The 24,032-nt window shown below is 45.9% G+C and overlaps 2 protein-coding genes across 2 annotated transcripts; both read left to right on the forward strand.

The window, feature by feature from the left end:
* Positions 1-3,068: 3,068 nt before the first annotated feature.
* LOC121273418 (asialoglycoprotein receptor 2-like) lies at positions 3,069-13,120 on the forward strand. The gene is made up of 5 exons (XM_041180601.1): positions 3,069-3,252; positions 4,426-4,533; positions 7,740-7,907; positions 9,495-9,646; positions 13,043-13,120. The coding sequence occupies exons 1-5, from the start codon at positions 3,069-3,071 to the stop codon at positions 13,118-13,120; spliced, it is 690 nt and encodes a 229-aa protein (XP_041036535.1).
* A 42-nt stretch (positions 13,121-13,162) lies between these two features.
* LOC121273423 (CD209 antigen-like protein C) lies at positions 13,163-14,296 on the forward strand. The gene is made up of 2 exons (XM_041180603.1): positions 13,163-13,314; positions 14,126-14,296. The coding sequence occupies exons 1-2, from the start codon at positions 13,172-13,174 to the stop codon at positions 14,286-14,288; spliced, it is 306 nt and encodes a 101-aa protein (XP_041036537.1). The 5' UTR covers positions 13,163-13,171; the 3' UTR covers positions 14,289-14,296.
* The last annotated feature ends 9,736 nt before the right edge of the window (positions 14,297-24,032 follow it).

A 24,032-nucleotide genomic window follows, 5' to 3' on the forward strand; every position in this document is an offset into this window, starting at 1 on the left:
TTGGGAAAAATTCCTGGCCCTGTTGACCGCTCCAGAAGCCAGCCAATAATGCAGCAAATCCGGATTGCAAGCTACCGTTCATCAGACCTTATAAATGGTGAGGGAAAGTGGCTGAAAGGGTGTCCAGCTTTTTAGTCAGCTGCAGAATCCAAAAATGATGTTTGGTATATAACCTTAGAAAAGCCGGAAGTGAGGTGGTATTGCATTAGAATTGTGAGTGTTCAGATGGCGAGCAACATTTAAGTCAGACTTGGCGCCAATGGGAGCATTAGGAGCAACACTGAGTTCAAAGGTCACCATTTTCACATGTAATCTTTCCGATGTACCTTCAGGTACAAGCATATCAGTGTGTCACTGCAATAAACACCATCAGTACAATAGACACTAAATAAAGCTGGTTATGCCTGATTTTTAATCTCTACAATTATTTTCCCTTCCTCACAGTTAACTTATTTACGATTGTGATCGTAAAGTGTGGTCTCTCCAAATGTGTCACTCCTTACCTGGTGGGCATGGCAGTGGCAGATCTACTGGTCATTATCCTTGACCTACTAATGAAACACATTCCGAATGTTCACCCTGATTAGTTTACTTTCGTCAAGTCTATCTCCCTGTGTAATATCCACGCTGTCTGGATTCATGCAGCCACTGACTATTCAGTCTGGTTCACTGTCACGTTCACTTTTGATCGATTCGTAGCGATTTGTAGCCAGAAGCTGAAAATAAAATATTGCACTGAGGAAAAAAGCTGCTGCGGTTCTGGGAACTGTGACTGTGCTGAGCTGTTTAAAGAACATCACCTGGTATTTTATGTTTTTAGGACAGTATTTGCTACGCTATTTCTCCTGGTTTTGTGATGCAACAGTCGAGACTCAGCATTCTCTAGTTTGGGGAGTAATTGAGCTCCTCCATTAAACCTGCGGCCCCATTTCTCCTGATGCTGCTGCTCAATGTTCTCACCGTCAGACATATTTTAATGAGCAGCAGAGCCCGCAGGAGATTCCGGGCTCACACTGGGTTACATGAGAGGGGACAGGTTTAAATAATTTTTGAAACCTTTTTAGTTCATTAATTACAATAATTTCATTTTCAAAGTTAATATCTTGTGGCTGATTTAATTTTCATATTTCTGTCAATTTAAAAAAAATAACTTTTACTTCTTAAAAACTTGTGGTTGTTCTGCCCCTTAACAGATGGTAATAATATTCAATTTGCCTGAACTTTTGTGCCTTCAATCAATTAATAATCTTTCAGCAGCTTTATTCAATTTTGATATTGAACTTAATATATTTTGCTATTCATCTATATTAATCAGTAAACAACAGCTTATTCTAAATTTAAAAAAGGTTGCATTTAATAATAATTTGGCTTCATATTTAAAAACATTTAATTTTTCTAAACATGTGTTTGCTCTGTGAATCACATGCTCAATAAATAACTGATCTACTGGCATTGATCAGATTGTAATGGTTTATAAGAATTAGCATAGCCTAAGTAATAATTCGGCTACATTTTTAATAACCATAGGTATGTAAATTTGTATTGTTCCAATAAATTAGCAGAAGTCACTGTTTATTAGCCTGGCAAAATCTTTAATAATCAGTAAACATTTGCAAAATCTATGGAATAACATAGCTTCATACTTAAGAATAATAATATTACTAATGTAAACTTGCCTTTTTTCTGCCTAAATAATACATCAGGGATTCAGTATTTGTAATTAATGTATCAAAATTCGCGTTTGTTCTCTAAATCAACATATTCAATAAATTATCCAACAATACTCTTTCCCAGTCTTTAAGTATCAATAGTCAAGCAGGAATCTAAGTATTTAATGCTTCGTGTACATTTTTAAGCATCTTATTGAATACTTAATAATTTTATTAAACCTTTATGTTCAGGAAATACTTATTATTCTACATAGACATTTGCTAATCACTAAATCCTCTGTAAATATTTGTGCAGTCTAAATAATAATTTCACTTGTAATTTAATAATCATGGTTAATTTATTGAAACTTGTGTTCCTTTCATATATTAACATGCAAATTATTTCTCTACTACACTGGTTCCTTTGGAATAATTAATTGATCATCACCCGCACTAACTAACTATTCAATGTTCGGCCCATCAAACGTTTTGGCTAAATATTTAATAATTAATCATCCTATTTTGGAATCAGGGTGTTCAATAAATTATTCCGAATTGATCAGTAATAATAATCTAACAAACAAAATACTTTATGCTTTCGGTGAACATTTAATATTTTAGCGAACTGTTTAAAAATCAATCTCCACCTTTGGTAAGGTATGTTTAAAAAATTGTCTTAATGATCCAGCAATGATGCGGAATATTTAATCTGTATTTACTTAAACTAGTTAATTCAGAAATAATTTATTACTGTCTTTATCGTTTAGCATATGTCGGCAAACGAAATCCAATCACATAATTGTACCTTTTGATCATTAATTCCAATTACAGGATAATCGGTGAATAATCCAAGTATTTTGAGAGATTATCTTGAATTAGTCATTAATAACCAATGGTTAACCTAAATAACCAGGTTCCAATGAGCATCATTCCACCAAAACGTAATTAAAATTTGTTATTCTGAATCGTTAAGAAACTCATTAAATAAGCATCAATTAAAAGACATCGGCTTTTAATGTTAACACATAATTCCTGAATATTAGAAACAATTATTGAGCGAATGATTAATTTTAAAAGCTGCACTTCAGGCAAAGTCGAGAATTAAAGGCCTTCGTTCACCATTCGATCTGAAATTCATCTCAACTACATTGGCAGCGATAATCCTTCATTGCAAAGTGAGGCACAGGGCTTGGTTCAGTCCAAACGCGATTTGGTCCAGGTGATTGCAGATATAGAACAATAATCCCCCCCTTTACTTTGTACGAATTGATATTTAGAACAAACAGGAAGTGTAGGTGAGGCAAAGAAAACTGGAGTGAAGGATGTGTGGCCAAGTGTAACAAGAGCGCTGGAACAATCGGTCTGAACTGATTGGTAAATCAGCCAGGTGGGGATGCAGAGGAGGAGAGTTATCCCCACATGGCGGATGATGAGGGTTGGTACAGACGGAGGCAGCGGGAGGACGACAGCTCGCTGGAGGAGCGCTCACTGGGTCAGCCCAGAGGCAGGTTGAAGTGGAGCGAAAGGAACACGCGGCCGGACGTGGATGATGACCAGATAGGTGAGGAAGAGACCCGTGACTCGCTGACCGAGACCCAGGAAGGTATGGACACCAGTGCAGGCTGTGTGGCTTCACTCTGTATCTAACTTCATGCTGTACCTGTCCTGGGAGTGTTTGCTGGGGACAGTGTAGAGGGAGATTTACTCTGTATATAAACCCGTGCTGTACCTGTCCTGGGAGTGTTTGATGGGGACAGTGTAGAGGGATCTTTACTCTGTATCTAACTCCATGCTGTACCTGTCCTGGGAGCGTTTGATGGGAACAGTGTAGAGGGAGCTTTACTCTGTATCTAACCCCGTGCTGTACCTGTCCTGGGAGTGTTTGATGGGGACAGTGTAGAGGGAGATTTACTCTGTGTATAAACCCGTGCTGTACCTGTCCTGGGAGTGTTTGATGGGGACAGTGTAGAGGGAGCTTTACTCTGTATCTAATTCCGTGCTATAACTGCCCTGGGAGTGTTTCATGGGGACAGTGTAGAGGGAGCTTTACTCAGTATCTAACTCCGTGCTGTACCTGTCCTGGGAGTGTTTGATGGGGAGAGTGTAGAGGGAGATTTACTCTGTATATAAAGCCGTGCTGTAACTGTCCCGGGAGTGTTTGATGGGGACAGTGTAGAGGGAGCTTTACTCTGTATTTAATCCCATTGTAGTACTTGACCTGGAATTGTTTGATGGCGCTTGTGTAGAGGGAGCTTTATACAATATCGTACCATGTGCTGTACCTGTCCTGGGAGTGTTTGATGGGGACAGTGCAGAGGGAGCATTACTCTGTATCTAACCCCGTGCTGTACCTGTCCTGGGAGTGTTTGTTGGGGACGGTGTCAAGGAAGCTTTACTCTGTATCTAACCCCGTGCTGTACCTGTCCTGGGAGTGTTTGTTGGGGACGGTGTCAAGGAAGCTTTACTCTGTATCTAACCCCGTGCTGTGCCTGTCCTGGGAGTGTTTGATGGGGACAGTGTAGAGCGAGCTCTACTCTGTATCTAACCCCGTGCTGTACCTGTCCTAGGAGTGTTTGATGGGGAGAGTGTAGAGTGAGATTTATTCTCTATTTTGCACCGTGCTGTACCTGTCCTGGGAGTGTTTTATGGTGACAGTGTAGATCGCTGTTAGTTCTGTGTATTAAGTCCATGGATCAGTTGGCATTGCAACCCTTCCACATCCATCAGTGATTCTCCCATTCCCGGAATGAGCTTTCCTTTGACTGTGTCTTTGCAGAGACATCCTGGCAGCTGGTTTGTGGGAGCGGGTGGAAGAAGCTTGCAATTGGTTCACTAGCTATTGCTGCTCTCTGTGCAATCATTGCCGGTATCTTGTACAGTGAAGGTAAGAGCAGCTATATCACTGAGGCAATATAGAGTGAGCAGGGCGGAGCTCGGGTGCATGAGGCACAGGCACACACAGTGAGCTGGGCAGGGAGCGAGAACAGGGCAGATATACCGTCAGTGGGCAGGACAGAGAGAGCAAATGGGACTTATATGGTGAATGAATGGGACAGAGATACAGACTAAGCAAGCGGGACAAGGATAGAGAGAGAAAGCTGGGTAGATATTTTCATCTTAATGTAATTATGGGATGTGGTTATCGCTGGCCAGATCCAGCATTTATTGCGTACCCCTAATTGCCCTAGAGAAGGTGGTGCTGAGCAGCCTTGTTGAACCATTGCAGTCTATGTGGTGTAGGTAAAACCACAATGCTGTTAGGGATTGAGTTCCAGGAATTTGACCCAGCGACAGTGAAGGAAGTACTGATATATTTCCAAGTCAGGATGGTGAGTGGCTTGGAGGGGAACTTCCAGTTGTTGGTGTTCCCATGTGTCTGCTGCCCTTGTCTTTCTAGGTGGTTGTGGGTTTGAAAGGTGTTGTCTAAGGAGCCTCGGTGAGTTTCTGCAGTGCATCTTCTACATGGTACACACTGCTGCCACTGTGCGTCGGCAGTGGAGGGAGTGGATGTTTGTGGACGTGGTGCCAAACAATTGGGCTGTTTTGTCATGGACCATGTTTAGCTTCTTCTGTGTTGTGGGAGCTGCATTCAGCCAGGCAAGTGGAGAGTATTTCATCACACCCCTGACTTGTGCCTTGTAGATGGTGGATAGGCTTTGGGGAGTCAGGAAATGAGTTATTCGCTGCAGGATTCCCAGCCTCTGACCTACACTTTTAACCACAGTGTTTATATGGCTAGTCCAACTCAGTTTCTGCTAAATCGTAGCCCCCAGGATGTTGATAGTGGGGGATTCAGCAATGCTAAGGATATTGTCCGGGTCTTGCTGCATTTGGAGATAGACTGTTCATTATCTGAGCAGTCATGAATGGTTCTGAAAATTGTGCAATCATCAGTGAACATCCCCACTTCTGACCTGATGATGGAAGTAAGGTCATTGATGAAGCAGCTGAAGATGGATGGACTGAGGACACGACCCTGAGGAACTCCTGGAGATGAGGTGACTGACCTTCAACAACCACAGCCATCTTCCTTTGTGCTTGGTATGACTCCAACCAGCAGAGAATTTCCCCCTGATTACAGTTCACTTCAGTTTTGCAAGGAGCCCTTGATACCAGACATGATCAAATGCTGTCTTGATAACAAATACAGTCACTCTCACATCACCTTGGGAGTTCAGCTCTTGGGTGTATGTCTGAACCAAGCTGTAATGAGATCAGGAGCTGTGTGACCCTGTCAGAAACCTAACTGAGTGTCAGTGAGAAGGTTATTGCTAAGCAAGTGCCACTTGATAGCACTGCTGATGACCCCTTCCATCACTTTACTGATGATGGAGAGTAGACTAATGGGGCGGTAATTGTCCGGTTTGGATTTGTCCTGCTTTTTGTGTACTGGAAACACCTGGGCATGTTTCCACAAAGCTGGGTAGGAGCCAGTGTTATAGCTGAACTGGAACAGCTTGTCTAAGGGTGCGCCGAGTTCTGGAGCACAGGCCTCCTGTACTAATGCCAGAATATTGTCAGGGCCCAGAGCCTTTGCAGTATCCATTTGCCTTCAGCCGGTCTTTATATCACATTGAGTGTATCGATTTGGCTGAAGACTGACATCTGTGATGGCTATGTGAGGGTATTGCTTGATTTGTCTGGGAGACAATTCCCCCAATGTGAGAACTTGGCCCCAGGTGTTAGGAAGGAGGATTTTTCATGGTCCACAGGGCTGAGATTCCTGTTGTTGTTTCCAGTGCCTAGGTCAATCCAGTGGTCCATCCGGTTTCGTTCCCTAATTGTGACTTTGTAGTGGTTTGGTGCAACTGAGTGGATTACTAGGCCATTTCAGAGAGTAGGTAAGAATCAGCCACTTTGCTGTGGGTCTGGAGTCACTTGTAGGCCAGACCAGGTGAGGGCAGCAGATTTCCATCATTTGACTTTTAATTGCAGATTTTATTTAATTAAAATTCTACCATCCCCACCTGTGATTCGAGCCCTGCTCCCCTGAACATTATCCTGGGTCTTGACGCTACCAGGGACAAGACCACTACACGTGAGGCGGTGGTACAGAGACAGAGAGAATGGAGAAGAGGGTGTCAGCAGCAGATAGAATGGGGCAGAGACATAGCGGGGGTGATTAAGCCTGGTGGCAGTACACGGTGCGAATACTATCACTAATGAGGGAGCGCGGCCCTGTTGGAGGGTCGGCGCTGAGGGAGCACGGCCCTGTCGGAGGGTCGGCGCTGAGGGACCGTGGCCCTGTCGGAGGGTCGGCGCTGAGGGAGCGGCGCCCTGTTGGAGGGTCAGTTGTGAGGGCGTGTCGGTTTATATATTAAACTGATGCTGCCTTGCTCCTTCTGGGCTGGAATTGAATGATCCCATGCCAACTCGTGTCAGAACAGGGCGTGAGATCTCCCCGCCTGTCTTGTGGCCAACCATTATCCATCCAGCAGGTCAGAGACTGGGAATCCTGTGGCGAGTAACTCACCTCCTGGCTCCCCAAAGCCTGTCCACTATCTGCAAGGCACAATTCCGGATTGTGATGGAATATTCTCCACTTGCCTGGATGAGTGCAAACCCCCACAACACTGAAGAAGTTCAACACCACCCGGGACAAAGCAGCACTGCTTGATCGGCACTGCAGCAACTCACCAAGGCTCCTTCAACAGCGCTGCGGAATCTAACAGCACTGTGGGTGTACCTACACCACATGGACTGCAGCGGTGGAAGGGAGCTCACCACCACATTCCCAAGGGGGCAATTTGGGATGGGTAATAAATGCTAGCCCAGCCAGTGAAATCCACACCCCATGGACGGAGGGAGAAAAGAGCCGGAGCAAACAGGTTGTCTTTTCACGATCACCAAGCTGTTTTGGTGACTTTTGCCGTGCAGAAATTCTGCTTCCTCGCTGCCCCCTGTCCCAGCGCTGAACACGTTCCTGAAGCAGTTTGACAGGACTGGGGGTTGGGGGTGGTGCCTGTATCCCGTGTTAGGGGGGGTTCCTGGGTGGGGATGTGTGTGTTCCACGGGGTGGGGAGGGGAGTATAGTGTTCGGGGCTAGAGATACCTGCTATCCTTTCATTCCCTCGGCTGCTCTGTCAACAGGTGAGCGGATGAAACAGGAGATCTTGTTGAAACAAACAGCCCTGGACTCTGCCCTCAGCAGTTACAGTGAGGTCAGAGACTCCATGCAGCAGGAGCGCACACCCTCTGACTGTGCTCATTACCAAGACACCTTCAGGAATTGGCTGCTCTCCTTCTGCAAGATGATCAGTAAGTTTTGGGCCTGTTATTGCTCACAACCAGACAGCAGGAGGTTCCCTCCCTCTCTCCCTCTGCAACCATTTCACCCCCAGCCCATTTCCACAACCCCCACTGCTTTCCAAAGAAATGCCTCCTCACTCGCTCGGCTTCTGCTTCGCATCCCACCCCCAGTTCTCTGTCTGTGCTGTTATTTGGGGAGGGGGTGGGGGGGGGGCGTTGGGTGTGGGGGGACTAACTCAGCTGCACATCCTGTTCGGAGCTCATGCAAAATGTGCAGCCCACAAACACACTCACACCTCCACACACTCACTTGCACACACAGACGCAGAGATGCACTCACACCTTCCATCAAACTCACTCTCACACTCTCTCCCTTAATCCTCACACACACGAACGCTCGCTCGCTGCCTCACACTCACGTTGGACGCGCTCGCTCTCTGTCTCACACTCTTATTGGACCCGCTCCCTCTCTGTCTCACTCATATTGGCTGTGCTCGCTCTTTGTCTCTCACTCACATTGGACCCGCTCGCTCTCTGTCTCCCACTCACATTGGACCCGCTCGCTCTCTGTCTCCCACTCACATTGGACCCGCTCGCTCTCTGTCTCACTCACATTGGACCCGCTCGCTCTCTGTCTCCCACTCACATTGGACCCGCTCGCTCTCTGTCTCTCACTCACATTGGACCCGCTCGCTCTCTGTCTCCCACTCACATTGGAAGCGCTCGCTCTCTGTCTCTCACTCACATTGGACCCGCTTGCTTTCTGTCTCTCACTCACATTGGACGAGCTCGCTCTCTGTCTCTCAATCACATTGGCCGCGCTCACTCTCTGTCTCCCACTCACATTGGACATGCTCGCTCTTTGTCTCACTCACATTGGACCCGCTCACTCTCTGTCTCACACTCACGATGGACCCGCTCGCTCTCTGTCTCCCACTCACATTGGACCCGCTCGCTCTCTGTCTCTCACTCACATTGGACCCGCTCTTCTCTGTCTCTCACTCACATTGGACCCGCTCTCTCTCTGTCTCCCACTCACGTTGGATGCGCTCGCTCTCTGTCTCGCGCTCACGTTGGACGCGCTCGCTCTCTGTCTCGCGCTCACGTTGGACATGCTCGCTCTCTGTCTCGCGCTCACATTGGACGCGCACGCTCTCTGTCTCGCGCTCACATTGGACGCACACACTCTGGCACTCGCTCTGACTGACAAACGCGCCCTGGCGCCGTCGCTTTGCCCCTCAGGCCAGCGCTGGCGCTGTCGCTTTGCCCCTCACGCTGTCCCTGGCGCTGTCGCTTTGCGCCTCTTGCACACACTGTCAATTATTACCATTAATACAATATCACTCACTCAAACTCAGTGACATTCTCTCCCAGACACCATCCCACACTCTCACTCTCCCACACTCTCTCTCTCCACTCTCCTCTCTGGCATGCGCTCGTTCCCCCTCCACCACCCAGACTGAGGGCCATTGGTCAGTGTATGATGCAGAGTCTGTAGTGCTGTCATGGTGTGGGTTTGTCCTCCTACATTCAACACTTGTAATGTCGGTCTTTTCCTCATCATGTCTGGTTTCATTCTTTCCCTGGCACCCCCAGATTGTACCACTGAATTGTGCCATAAGAACTGGGCCCCTTGCAAGGGCAACTGCTACTACTTCTCAAAGACCATCCTGGGCTGGGCGGAAAGTCGACAGAACTGCATATCGCAGGGCTCCGAGCTCTTGCTGATTAGCAGCCAGGAGGAACAGGTAAGAAAAACCTGACCCTGACTGTACCTGTCCTGGGAGTATTTCATAGGGACAGTGTAGATGGAGCTTTACTCTGTATCTAACCCCATGCTGTACCTGTCCTGGGAATGTTTGATGGGGACAGTGTAGAGAGAGTTTTACGCTGTATCTAACCCCGTGCTGTACCTGTCCTGGGAGTGTTTGATGTGGACAGTGTAGAGGGAGTTTTACGCTGTATCTAACCCCATGCTGTACCTGTCCTGGGAGTGTTTGATGGGGACAGTGCAGAGGCAGCATTACTCTATATCTAACGCCGTGCTGTACCTGTCCTGGGAGTGTTTGATGGGGACAGTGCAGAGGCAGCATTACTCTGTATCTAACCCCGTGCTGTACCTGTCCTGGGATTGTTTGATGGGAACAGTGCTTTACTTTGTATGTAACCCTGTGCTGAACCTGTCACGGGAGTGATTGAGGGGTCAGTGTAGAGGGAGCTTTACTCTGTATCTAACCCGTGCTGTACCTGTCCTGGGAGTGTTTTATAGGGACAGTGTAGAGAGAATTTTACGCTGTATCTAACCCCGTGCTGTACCTGTACTGTGAGTGTTTGATGGGGACAGTGTAGGGGGAGCTTTACTCTGTATCTAACCCCGTGCTGTACATGTCCTGGGAATGTTTGATGGGGACAGTGCAGAGGCAGCATTACTCTGTATCTAACCCCGTGCTGTACCTGTTTTGGGAGTGTTTGATGGGGACAGTGCAGAGGCAGCATTACTCTTTTCTAACCCCATGCTGTACCTGTCCTGTGAGTGTTTTATAGGGACAGTGTAGAGAGAGTTTTACTATGGACCTATCCCCGTGCACTACCTGTCGTGGGAGTGTTTGATGGGGACAGTGTAGAGGGAGCTTTACTCTGTATCTCACCCCGTGCTGTACCTGTCCTGTGAGTGCTTGATGAGGACAGTGTAGTGGGAACTTTAATCTGTATCTAACCCCGTGCTGTACCTGTCCTGGGAGTGATTGTTGGGGACAGTGTAGCGGTAGCTTTTCTTTGTATGTAACCTTGTGCTGTACCTGGCCTGGGAGTGTTTGATGGGGACAGTGTAGAGGCAGCTTTTCTCTGTATCTAACCCCATGCTGTACCTCTCCTGGGAGTGTTTGATGGGAATAGTTTAGAGGGAGCTGTATTCTATATCTAACCCCATGCTGTACCTGTCCTGGGAGTGTTTAATGAGGACGGTGTAGAGGGAGCTTTACTTTGTATGTAACCTTGTGCTGTACCTGTCCTGGGAGTGTTTGATGGGGACAGTGTAGAGGCAGCTTTTCTCTGTATCTAACCCCATGCTGTACCTGTCCTGGGAGTGTTTGATGGGGATGGTTTAGAGGGAGCTATATTCTATATCTAACCCCATGCTGTACCTGTCCTGGGAGTGCTTGATGGGGACTGTTTAGAGGGAGCTGTATTCTATATCTAACCCCATGTTGTACCTGTCCTGGGAGTGATTTTTGGGGACAGTGTAGAGAGAGCTTTACTTTGTATGTAACTCTGTGCTGTACCTGTCCTGGGAGTGTTTGATGGGGACAGTGCAGAGGCAGCCTTTCTCTGTATCTAACCCCGTGCTGTACCTGACCTGGGAGTGTTTGATGGGGACGGTGTAGAGGGAGCTGTATTCTATATCTAACTCCATGCTGTACCTGTCCTGGGAGTGTTTGATGGGGACGGTCTAGAGGGATCTGTATTCTATATCTAATCCCGTGCTGTACCTGTCCTGGGAGTGTTTGATGGGGACGGTCTAGAGGGTTCTGTCTTCTATATCTAATCCCGTGCTGTACCTGTCCTGGGAGTGTTTGATGGGGACGGTGTAGAGGGAGTTGTATTGTATATCTAACTCCATGCTGTACCTGTCTTGGGAGTGTTTGATGGTGACGGTGTAGAGGGATCTGTATTCTATATCTAACCCCGTGCTGTTCCTGTCCTGGGAGTGTTTGATGGTGACGGTGTAGAGGGAGCTGTATTCTATATCTAACTCGATGCTGTACCTGTCCTGGGAGTGTTTGATGGGGACGGTGTAGAGGGAGCTTTACTCTGTATCTAACCCCGTGCTGTACCTTTCCTGGGAGTGTTTGATGGTGACGGTGTAGAGGGAGCTGTATTCTATATCTAACTCGATGCTGTACCTGTCCTGGGAGTGTTTGATGGGGACGGTGTAGAGGGAGCTGTATTCTATGTCTAACTCCATGCCGTACCTGTCCTGGGAGTGTTTGATGGGCACAATGCAGAGGGAGATTTTCCCCACTATAGAATGATTGAATATAACAGTGTAGAAAGTAGACATTCAGCCCCTGTGCCTGTCCTTGCTATTTGAAAGCGCTATCTAATTCAATTGTCTAACCATCTTTGTATTAAGATTCCTCTATCTCCACGCCTGCCTGTTCACCCACACACCCAATTATTTGGCCAATTATATTCTGCCCGTGGCTTCACCCCAGCTAGAAAAATGTTCACTATGACGACCCATCTTCTTTACAAACCTTTCATCTGATGTGGGCATCGCTGGCTGGGCCAGTATTTACTGCCCATCCTTAATTGCCCTTGTTAAAAGGGCATTTCAGAGCCAACCACATTGCTTTGGGTATAGAGTCATATGTAGACCAGACCAGGTAAGGGGGTCATATTTCCTCCCTGAAGGGCAGGAGTGAACCAAGTGGGTTTTCAAGGTCATCATGAGACTTTAATTCCAGATTTATTTTATTAGATTCAAATTTCTCCACCTGCCCTGGTGGGATTTGAACCCAGGACCCCACAGCACAACTCTGGGTCTCTGAGTGACAAGTCCAGTGACAATGCCACTGCACCACTGCCTCCTCAGTACCCCTTCAGAAGATGGTGGTGAGTTGCCTTCTTGAACAGCTGCAGTCCATGTTCTATGGGCACACCCAGAGTGCTGTTAGGAAGGGAATTCCAGCATTTTGGCCCAGTAACAGTGAAGGATCGGGCGATATAATTCCAATTCAGGATGGTGAGTGGCTTGGAAGGGACCTTCATGTGGTGGTGTTGCCCCTTGTCCTGCTAGATGGTAGTGGCAGTGTATTTGGAAGGTGCTGTCTAAGGATAATTCTTGCAGTGCATCTTGTAGACGGTACACGCTGCTGCTGCATGTCGGTGTTGGAGGGGGTGAATGTTTGTGAATGGGGTGCCGATCAAGCCAGCTGCTTTCTCCAGGATGGTGTCAAGCTTCTTGAGCGTTGCTGGAGCTGCACTCATGCCAGCAAGTGGGGAACATTCCACCACACTCGTGACTTCTGCCTTGTAGATGTTGGACAGACTTGGGGAGTCAGGAAGTGAGTTGCTCTCGATAGAGTTCCAAGCCTCTGACCTGCTCTTGTAGCTACAGTATTTATCGGGCGTTTCCCGTACAGATTCTGGTCAATGGTAAACTCCAAGATTTTGAAAGTGGGGGATTCAGTGATGCTGATGCATTGAACCTCAAAGGGTGATGGATGGATTCTGTCTCATTGGAGATGTTCTCCACCTGGCACTTGATATGAATGATTCTCACTGGCTATTTGCCCTTCCAGGAATACGTGGCTCAGTTCAACCTGAGCCGTGCATATTGGATTGGAATCAAGCACAATCCGCTGGAACCCACTTGGATGTGGGTGGATGGGACAACTGTACAAGATGGCCTAATGTGAGTACCGGGCGAGGCCAAAGTGTGTGCAGCAGGGGGGAGTAGCTGTGCATGTGAATCTGGGATCAGAACGAGAACAACAGCAATCTTTGCCCAGCAGGGGAGAGTAAGGCCAGAAGTCCGGTTTGACTGAGTCTAAACCCGTGCTCTCCAATCCCTGGGAGTGTTTGATGTGGACGGTGTAGAGGGCGATTTACTCTGTATCTAACCCCGTGCTGTACCTGTCCTGGGAGTGTTTGATGGGGACAGTGTAGAGGGAGCTTTATTCTGTATCTAACCCCGTGCTGTCCCATTCCTGGGAGTATTTGATGTGGACGGTGTAGAGGGAGCTTTTTTCTGTATCTAACCCTGTGCTGTACCTGTCCTGGGAGTGTTTGATGGGGACAGTGTAGAGGGAGCTTCACTCTGTATCTAACCCCATGCTGTACCTGTCCCGGCAGTATTTAATGGGGACGGTGAGGAGGGAGCTGTACTCTGTATCCAACCCCGTGCTGTACCTGCCCTGGGAGTGTTTGATGGGGACGCTGTAGAGGGAAATTTACTCTGTATCTAATCCCGTGCTGCACCTGCCCTGGGAGTGTTTGATGGGGACGCTGTAGAGGGAGATTTCCTTTGTGTCTAACCCCGTGCTGTATCAGTCCTGGGAGTGTTGGATGGTGCCACCCCTGGGAATTGGGTGGGATTTCTCTCTTTCACAGCTGCCCCTGAGGGTTAGTGAATGGGAGGAACGGGGGTGGCAGGGAACAAGTTTTACTTTTACTCACAAACTCTCTTTGTTTCACCTCCCCGTCACCCCACCCCGCTCTCTTAGATTCTGGGACCAAGGCAGCCCCGACAGTCACTTCGACTACGAGCTGGAGGCTTTCAAGAACTGCATCTCCCTGCGCCGAGGAGCCTGGGCTAACGCTGTGTGCAGTGCTCAGCAGCACTGGATCTGCAAACGGAGATCGGAGCCAGTCCCGTTTAAATTGTGAGGGTCGGTAATGAGGGTGTGCCGCACTGTTGGAGTTTCAATACTGAGGGAGTGCTGCACTGTCGGAGTTTCAGTACTGAGGGAGTGCTGCACTGTCGGAGTTTCAGTACTGAGGGAGTGCTGCACTGTCGGAGTTTCAGTACTGAGGGAGTGCTGCACTGTCGGAGGTTCAGTACTGAGGGAGTGCTGCACTGTCGGAGTTTCAGTACTGAGGGAGTGCTGCAATGTCGGAGTTTCAGTACTGAGGGAGTGCTGCACTGTCGGAGTTTCAGTACTGAGGGAGTGCTGCACTGTCGGAGTTTCAGTACTGAGGGAGTGCTGCACTGTCGGAGTTTCAGTACTGAGGGTGTGCTGCACTGTCGGAGTTTCAGTACTGAGGGAGTGCTGCAATGTCGGAGTTTCAGTACTGAGGGAGTGCTGCACTGTCGGAGTTTCAGTACTGAGGGAGTGCTGCACTGTCGGAGTTTCAGTACTGAGGGAGTGCTGCACTGTCGGAGTTTCAGTACTGAGGGAGTGCTGCACTGTCGGAGTTTCAGTACAGAGGGAGTGCTGCACTGTCGGAGTTTCAGTACAGAGGGAGTGCTGCACTGTCAGAGTTTCAGTACTGAGGGAGTGCTGCACTGTCGGAATTTCAGTACTGAGGGAGTGCTGCACTGTCGGAGTTTCAGTACTGAGGGAGTGCTGCACTGTCGGAGTTTCAGTACTGAGGGAGTGCTGCACTGTCGGCGTTTCAGTACTGAGGGCTTGCTGCACTGTCGGAGTTTCAGTACTGAGGGAGTGCTGCACTGTCGGAGTTTCAGTACTGAGGGAGTGCTGCAATGTCGGAGTTTCAGTACTGAGGGAGTGCTGCACTGTCGGAGTTTCAGTACTGAGGGAGTGCTGCACTGTCGGAGTTTCAGTACTGAGGGAGTGCTGCACTGTCGGAGTTTCAGTACTGAGGGAGTGCTGCACTGTCGGAGTTTCAGTACTGAGGGAGTGCTGCACTGTCAGAGTTTCAGTACTGAGGGAGTGCTTCACTGCCAGAGACACATGCATCTGCATGGAGATAGCAGCCACCAGTTACATCACTGGAAAATGGGAGAGGCGGCAATCGCGAGGGCTTTGTGACTGTCAATATCCAGTCTGCCTGCAAGAAGGCGATAGGCTCTCCTCCATCTACCACAGGATCAGAGGGGAATTCAACTCTCAAGATCAGTGAATCCTTTCTGAAAACAATACACATAAATTGAGTGAAATATGTTGGTATTATTTCACTGTTATAAAGTTTCAGTAATGTTATCTCATAGAAAGCACAATGTCACAATTTATTCAGATATTAAAGTTTATTTATGCCAGTGAATTAACAAAATGTAAGTCTCCAGTTATTATTAGTATATTAATATTGTTTCAGTCTCTGTTCTGCTCCATTGAGTCTCCAGATATTATTAATATATTAATATTGATTCACTCTCTGTTCTGCTCTGTTGAGTCTCCAGTTACTATTAATATATTAGGGTTGCATCGCTCTCTGTTCTGCTCCATTGAGTCTCCAGTTTTTATTAATATTATTTTGCTCCCTGTTCTGCTCCACTAATTCTCCAGTTATTATTAATATATCAATATTGCTTCGCTCTCTTATTCTGCTCCATTGAGTCTCCAGTTATTATTAATATATTAATATTGCTTCGCTCTCTTATTCTGCTCCATTGAGTCTGCGGTTATTAATATATTAGTGTTGCTTCGCTCTCTGTTCTGCTCTGTTGAGTCTCCAGTGGTTATGACGATATTAACATTGCTTCACTCTCTATTCGGCTCCATCGACTCTCCAGTTACTAATATATTAATATTGTTTTGCTGTCTGTTCTGCTCCATTGAATCTCCAGTTATTATTAATATATTAATATTGTTTCGCTACCTGTTCTGCTCAATTGAGTCTTCAGTTATGATTGATATACTAATGTCGTTTCGCTCTAATTCTGTTCCAATGAATCTCCAGTTGATATTAATTTAGTAATGTCCCGGCGCTCTATGTTCTGCTCCATTGAGTCTCCAGTTATTATTAATATATTAATATTGTTTCACTCTCTGTTCCGCTGCAATTAGTCTCCAGTTGTTATTAATATATTAATGTTGTTTCTCTCTCTGTTCTGCTCCAATGCGTCTCCAGTTGTTCTTAATATATTAATGTGCCTTCGCTCTCTGTTCTGCTCCATTGAGTCACCAGTTATTCATATATGAATATTGCTTCGCTCTCTATTCTGCTCCATTGAGTCTCCAGTTATTTTTAATATATTAATATTGCTTCACTCTGTTCTGCTCCATTGAGTCTCCAGTTATTATTAATATATTAATATTGTTTCTCTCTCTGTTCTGCTCCATTGAGTCTCCAGTTATTATTAATATATTAATATTGTTTCTCTCTCTGTTCTGCTCCATTGAGTCTCCAGTTATTATTAATATATTAATATTGTTTCACTGTCTATTCTGCTCCATTGAGTCTCCAGATATTATTAATATATTAATATTGTTTCGTACTCTGTTCTGCTCCATTGAGTCTCCAGTTATTATTAATATATTAATATTGTTTCTCTCTCTGTTCTGCTCCATTGAGTCTCCAGTTATTATTAATATATTAATATTGTTTCGCTCTCTGTTCCGCTCCATTGAGTCTCCAGCTTTTATAAATATATTAATATTGTTTCGCTCACTGTTCTGCTCCATTGAGTCTCCAGTTATTATTAATATATTAATATTGTTTCGCTCTCTGTTCTGCTCCATTGTGTCTCCAGTTATTATAATATATTAATATTATTTCTCTCTCTGTTCTGCTGCATTGAGTCTCCAGTTATTATTAATATATTAATATTGTTTCACTGTCTGTTCTGCTCCATTGTGTCTCCAGTTATTATAATATATTAATATTATTTCTCTCTCTGTTCTGCTGCATTGAGTCTCCAGTTATTATTAATATATTAATATTGTTTCGCTCTCTGTTCTGCTCCATTGAGTCTCCAGTTATTATTAATATATTAATATTGTTTCGCTCTCTGTTCTGCTCCATTGAGTCTCCAGCACAGTCTGTCACGTGATGCTCCGTGTCTGCGTCCCAGCGGTGACGTCCCGGGAATCTTACACGTATCGTTTCCTCTTTCCGGTCGCTTCTCTTCCTTACCAAGATGGCCGCCCCTTTCTGCCGGAAGTGCTGAGTCAGGTGGTGCAGCCAGATCCCTGAGGCACCTGAAGAGGCTGTGAGAGGCGGAGGCTTCAAACTGGGCCCGTGGAGGAGCAGGAGGCCCCCGTCTGGAGCACATCCCGAACTCATCATCATAGAAACTAGAGAAAGCCACCTTCTATTAGTCATTAATACCTATAATCTATATTAATCCAGAGAATAACAGATCATTAACAAGATTCAATTCAAATACTATCTGGAATCCATACAAATCTCTAAATAGTTTCTTTTATTATCAAACATCCATCCTTTGTATATCTAATCCTTCATAAATCTTAATATTCTCTCATTAACCTGTCTGAATATTTAATAATCTCAATAATAATATATCTAATCCTTCATAAATCCTAATATTCTCTCATTAACCTGTCTGAATATTTAATAATCTCAATAATAATATATCTAATCCTTCATAAATCTTAATATTCTCTCATTAACCTGTCTGAATATTTAATAATCTCAAGAATAATATATCTAATCCTTCATAAATCTTAATATTCTCTCATTAACCTGTCTGAATATTTAATAATTTCAATAATAATATATCTGATTATCGATTAATCTTAATAATCTGTCACTAATCTGTCTGAATATTCAATAATCTCAATAATATTTCTAATCCTTCATTAATCTTAATAATCTCTCATTAACCTGTTTGAACATTTAATATTCTCAATAATAATATATCTGTTCCTTCATAAATCTTAATAATCTATCATTAACTTGTCTGAATATTCAATAATTTCAATATATCTAATCCTTCATAAATCTTAATAATCTCTTAATAACCTGTCTGAATATTTAATAATCTCAATAATATTATATCTAATCCTTCATAAATCTTAATATTATTTCATTAACCTGTCTGGATATTTAATAATCTCAATAATAATATATCTAATCTTTAATAAATCCTAATATTCTCTCATCAACCTGTCTGAATATTTAATAATCTCAATAATAATATATGTAATCCTTCATAAATCTTAATAATCTCTTATTAACCTGTCTGAATATTTAATAATCTCAATAAAAATATATCTAATCCTTCATAAATCTTAATATTCTCTCATTAACCTGTCTGAATATTTAATAATCTCAATAATAGTATATCTAATCCTTCATCAATCCTAATATTCTCTCATCAACCTGTCTGAATATTTAATAATCTCAATAATAATATATCTATTCCTTCATAAATCTTAATATTCTCTTATTAACCTGTCTGAATATTTAATAATCTCAATAATAATATATCTAATCCTTCATAAATCTTAATAATCTCTTATTAACCTGTCTGAATATTTAATAGTCTCAATAATAATATATCTAATCCTTCATGAATCTTAATAATCTCTTACTAACCCCTTTGAATATTTAATAATCTCAATAATATATCTAATCCTTCATGAATCTTAATAATCTCTTATTAACCTGTCTGGATATTTAATAGTCTTAATAATAATATATCTAATTCTTCATAAATCTTAATAATCTCTCATTAACCTGTCTGAATATGTAATAATCTCAATAATAATATATCTGATTATCGATTAATCTTAATAATCTGTCACTAATCTGTCTGAATATTCAATAATCTCAATAATATTTCTAATCCTTCATAAATCTTAATAATCTCTCACAAACCTATCTGACTATTTAATAATCTCAATAATAATATATCTAATCCCTAATAAATCTTAATAATCTCTCATTAACCTGTCTGAATATGTAATAATCTCAATATATTTAATTATCGATTAATCTTAATCTGTCACCTATCTGTCTGAATATTGAATAATCTCAATAATAATATATCTAATCCTTCTTAAATCTTAATCTCTCATGAACCTCTGTGAATATTTAATTATCTCAATAATAATGTCTAATTATTGATTAATCTTAATCTGTCACTAATCTGTCTGAATATTCAATAATCCGAATAATAATATATCTAAGCTTTATAAATCTTAATAACCTGTCAATAATCTGTCTGAATATTCCATAATCACAATATATGTAATAGATTCATTTTAATAATCTATCACTAATCTGACAGAATATTCAGTAATCTCAATGATAATATATTTAATTATAGGTCAACCTTAATAACCTGTCTAAACACTAAACCTCAAACCCCGCAAACAAACACAACCCCCAACCTCAAAAATATTGAACTCCCAAACGCCTCTTAACACTGAACTCACATACCCCACTAATTGAGTATATTTTGCAATTAGTCTCTCATTAATATACCTGATTGTTAGTTAGTCTCACTTCATATTTGTTAATTCATAGTGAAACATGTTAATGCCTTTCGTTATTAATTAATCTTGTATGTAATTGCAAATGTAAATGCATGTTATAATTAATTAAACAAACCTACAAATAATTATTCTAGATGTGAAAATTCATTTAATTGTCACTGGTCAAACCACATTCTCAGTGAATTTAATCCCCTTCCACCTTATATTAGTTTAGTAGGAGTAATTGAGTATTGTCAATCAATAACTCATTTTAATAGAATAAGTTATTGTTTTAAATATATTAAAATATAAACATTATTTAAAGGTTAATTTAGTTTTTTGTAAATTATAATTTGAATTTTATTAAATATCAGTTAGGAGTTAACTAAAAATCCATTTAAAGTCATTAATAAAAAGGAGACATCAATAATTATTTGCCATGAAATGTGTGATTGGCAACATTGGCCAGAATTGAAATTCTTTGACCATTGCTCAGGAAATTGTCCAGTTCGACTTAACTCGTCAAAGCCCAAAAACGTTTGATATTTAATCTTTGAGAAGAATTGCTTCAGAGCCGAGAGTGAGGGAGGGGACGCGGAGGCAGAAAGACACAATGACCACCTCCCCGTTGGGTAAATTGAATAGGCTGTTGGGGCGGAGGGAAATGAGGGAGTAGAGCATGGAGCTGGACGAGGAGGATGTGGATAGGATCCTGCGCCCTGACTCTGTGCCCCTGGAGGAATACGAGGGCACCATGGTGGGTATGCACATCTCGGACAGGGCGGACGAGCCGGCGGGGTTGCCGGGCGCCCTGTCGGACAGGCAGATGGACTCGGAGCGCCTCCCTAAAGCCATGCTGGGGATGCAGGCGAGGTTCCTGGACCAGATCGGCTTTACGGAGCGCCACGCGGAGGAGGTTCGAGCGCCGAACGAGGAGCAGCAAGCAGGTAGGCTTGGCCCCCAAAACACCGGACCCCCAAAACACCGGACCCCCAAAACACCGGACCCCCAAAACACCGGACACACAAAACACCGAACCCCCCAAATACCGAACCCCATAAACACCGAACTCCCCAAACACCGAACACCCCGAACACCAAGCACACTGAACCCAAGAAGAACTGAACCCCAGTACTGAGCCCCAAAACCCTGAGAGACAGTGAATGCAAAAACACGGAACCCCCAAATGCTTAAGCACAGAAACCCAAAAACCCTAACACGCTGAACCCCCAAACCCCCAAACCACGAACACATTGAACCTCAACACAACTCAACCACCAATATTGAGCACCTAAACCAAACCCCAAAAAACCTGAAACACTGAACCCCTAAACACAGTACCCCGAACCCAAAAACAACGAATCCCTAAATCCTAAACCCAAAACACTGAGCCCCCAAAACACTGAACCTGGAAACCCCCAAAAAACTGAGCCCCAAAACACTGAACCTCCAAACCCCAAAACACTGAGATCCCAAACCCCCAAAACACTGAGCCCCCAAAACACTGAGCCCCCAAACCCCCAAAGCACTGAGCCCCCAAACCCCCAAGACACTGAGCCCCCAAACCCCCAAGACACTGAGCCCCCAAACCCCCAAGACACTGAGCCCCCAAACCCCCAAGACACTGAGCCCCCAAACACCCAAATGCACTGAGCCCCCAAACCCCCAAGACACTGAGCCCCCAAACCCCCAAAACACTGAGCCCCCAAACCCCCCAAGACACTGAGCCCCCAAACCCCCCAAAACACTGAACCTCCAAACCCCAAAACACTGAGCTCCCAAAACCCCCAAAACACTGAGCCCCCAAACCCCCCAAAACTGAGCCCCCAAATCCCCCAAAACACTGAGCCCCCAAACCCCCCAAAGCACTGAGCCCCCAAACCCCCCAAAACACTGAGCCCCCAAACCCCCCAAAACACTGAGCCCCCAAACCCCCCAAAACACTGAGCCCCCAAACCCCCCAAAACTGAGCCCCCAAACCCCCCAAAACTGAGCCCCCAAACCCCCCAAAACACTGAGCCCCCAAACCCCCCAAAACACTGAGCCCCCAAAACCCCCAAAACACTGAGCCCCCAAACCCCCCAAAACACTGAGCCCCCAAAACACTGAGCCCCCAAACCCCCCAAAACACTGAGCCCCCAAACCCCCCAAAACACTGAGCCCCCAAACCCCCCAAAACTGAGCCCCCAAACCCCCCAAAACTCTGAGCCCCCAAACCCCCCAAAACACGGAGCCCCCAAACCCCCCAAAACACTGAGCCCCCAAACCCCCCAAAACACGGAGCCCCCAAACCCCCCAAAACACTGAGCCCCCAAACCCCCCAAAACTGAGCCCCCAAACCCCCCAAAACTGAGCCCCCAAACCCCCCAAAACACTGAGCCCCCAAACCCTCCAAAACACTGAGCCCCCAAACCCCCCAAAACACTGAGCCCCCAAACCCCCCAAAACACTGAGCCCCCAAAACCCCCAAAACACTGAGCCCCCAAACCCCCCAAAACACTGAGCCCCCAAAACACTGAGCCCCCAAACCCCCCAAAACACTGAGCCCCCAAAACCCCCAAAACACTGAGCCCCCAAACCCCCCAAAACACTGAGCCCCCAAACCCCCCAAAACACTGAGCCCCCAAACCCCCAAAACTCTGAGCCCCCAAACCCCCCAAAACACTGAGCCCCCAAACCCACCAAAACACTGAGCCCCCAAACCACCCAAAACACTGAGCCCCCAAACCCCCCAAAACACTGAGCCCCCAAACCCACCGAAACAATGAGCCCCCAAACCCCCCAAAACACTGAGCGCCCAAACCCCCCAAAACTCTGAGCCCCCAAACCCCCCAAAACACTGAGCCCCCAAACCCACCAAAACTCTGAGCCCCCAAACCCCCCAAAACACTGAGCCCCCAAACCCCCCAAGACACTGAGCCCCCAAACCCCCCAAGACACTGAGCCCCCAAACCCCCCAAAACACTGAGCCCCCAAACCCCCAAAGCACTGAGCCCCCAAACCCCCAAGACACTGAGCCCCCAAACCCCCAAGACACTGCATTCCCAAACCCCTAATGGCCCAAAGCCGAAGGTGCTTGACCACCCGAACCACCCCCAAAGGCGCTGGACACCAAAATATTCTGGTATGGATGAGGGGAAATGACAGGGCCCCAGACGTAATGGGTGAGGGGTAGGCGAGCCTGTCCCGGAAGGTCTGGGAGAGGGGATGTGCAGGAAGGTCTGAGCAAGGGTGAGATGAGCAGGCATCCTCCTGAGCGTGGCTGTAATGTCTGATCATCACCTCCTTACAGCATCAAAGACACGAAGGGTCCTCAACTCGAAATGGAGCAAGCTGGCACTGGCCCTCTTTGCACTGTGTGGACTCTTTGCTGTTGCCGCCCTGGTGTTATTCTTTGAGGGTAAGTCTCCATCCTTCATTCGGTTTTACAAATTCTCTTGTACTGACCTTCGAAGGTGCAGCGTTCCCTCAGTACTGACCCTCAGACAGTGCAGCACTCCCTCAGTACTGACCCTCCGATGGTGAGGCGCTCCCTCAGTACTGACCCTCCGACGGTGCGGCTCTACCTCAGTACTGACCCTCCGACAGTGTGGCGTTCCCTCAGTACTGACCCTCCGACGGTGCGGCGCTCCCTCAGTACTGACCCTCCGACGGTGCGGCGCTCCCTCGGCGCTGACCCTCCGACGGTGCGGCGCTCCCTCGGCGCTGACCCTCCGACGGTGCGGCGCTCCCTCGGCGCTGACCCTTCGACGGTGCGGCGCTCCCTCGGCGCTGACCCTCCGACGGTGCCACGCTCCCTCGGCGCTGACCCTCCGACGGTGCGGCGCTCCGTCGGCGCTGACCCTCCGACGGTGCGACGCTCCCTCGGCGCTGACCCTCCGACGGTGCGACGCTCCCTCGGCGCTGATCCTGTGACGGTGCGACGCTCCCTCGGCGATGACCCTCCGATGGTGCGGCATTCCCTCGGCGCTGAGCCTCCGACGGTGCGGCGCTCGCTCAATTCTGATTTGTGCCGACCTGATTGTGATGCAGGCTTGTCGGTAGAGAGATCCCTCGCTGAGCAGAAGCTGGCTGCTGAAACCATGGAAGATAATACTTCCAAACTGAAGGACGAACTCGCTGTGCAAGTCTCCGCGGGCAAGTGCGCCAAGTTCCAACAAGTCTTCCTCAACTGGCTGTCGGCCTTCTGCAAGTTGGTCAGTAAGTGCTGTCCCGATAACCTCTTTTGTCTTTGGGGAGCAGCTGTCAAATTTCTACCACCCTGTTGTTCATTTTTACACTTATCCTC

Source organism: Carcharodon carcharias (assembly GCF_017639515.1).
Source record: "Carcharodon carcharias isolate sCarCar2 chromosome 18 unlocalized genomic scaffold, sCarCar2.pri SUPER_18_unloc_1, whole genome shotgun sequence".
Classification (NCBI taxonomy): Eukaryota; Metazoa; Chordata; class Chondrichthyes; order Lamniformes; family Lamnidae; genus Carcharodon; species Carcharodon carcharias.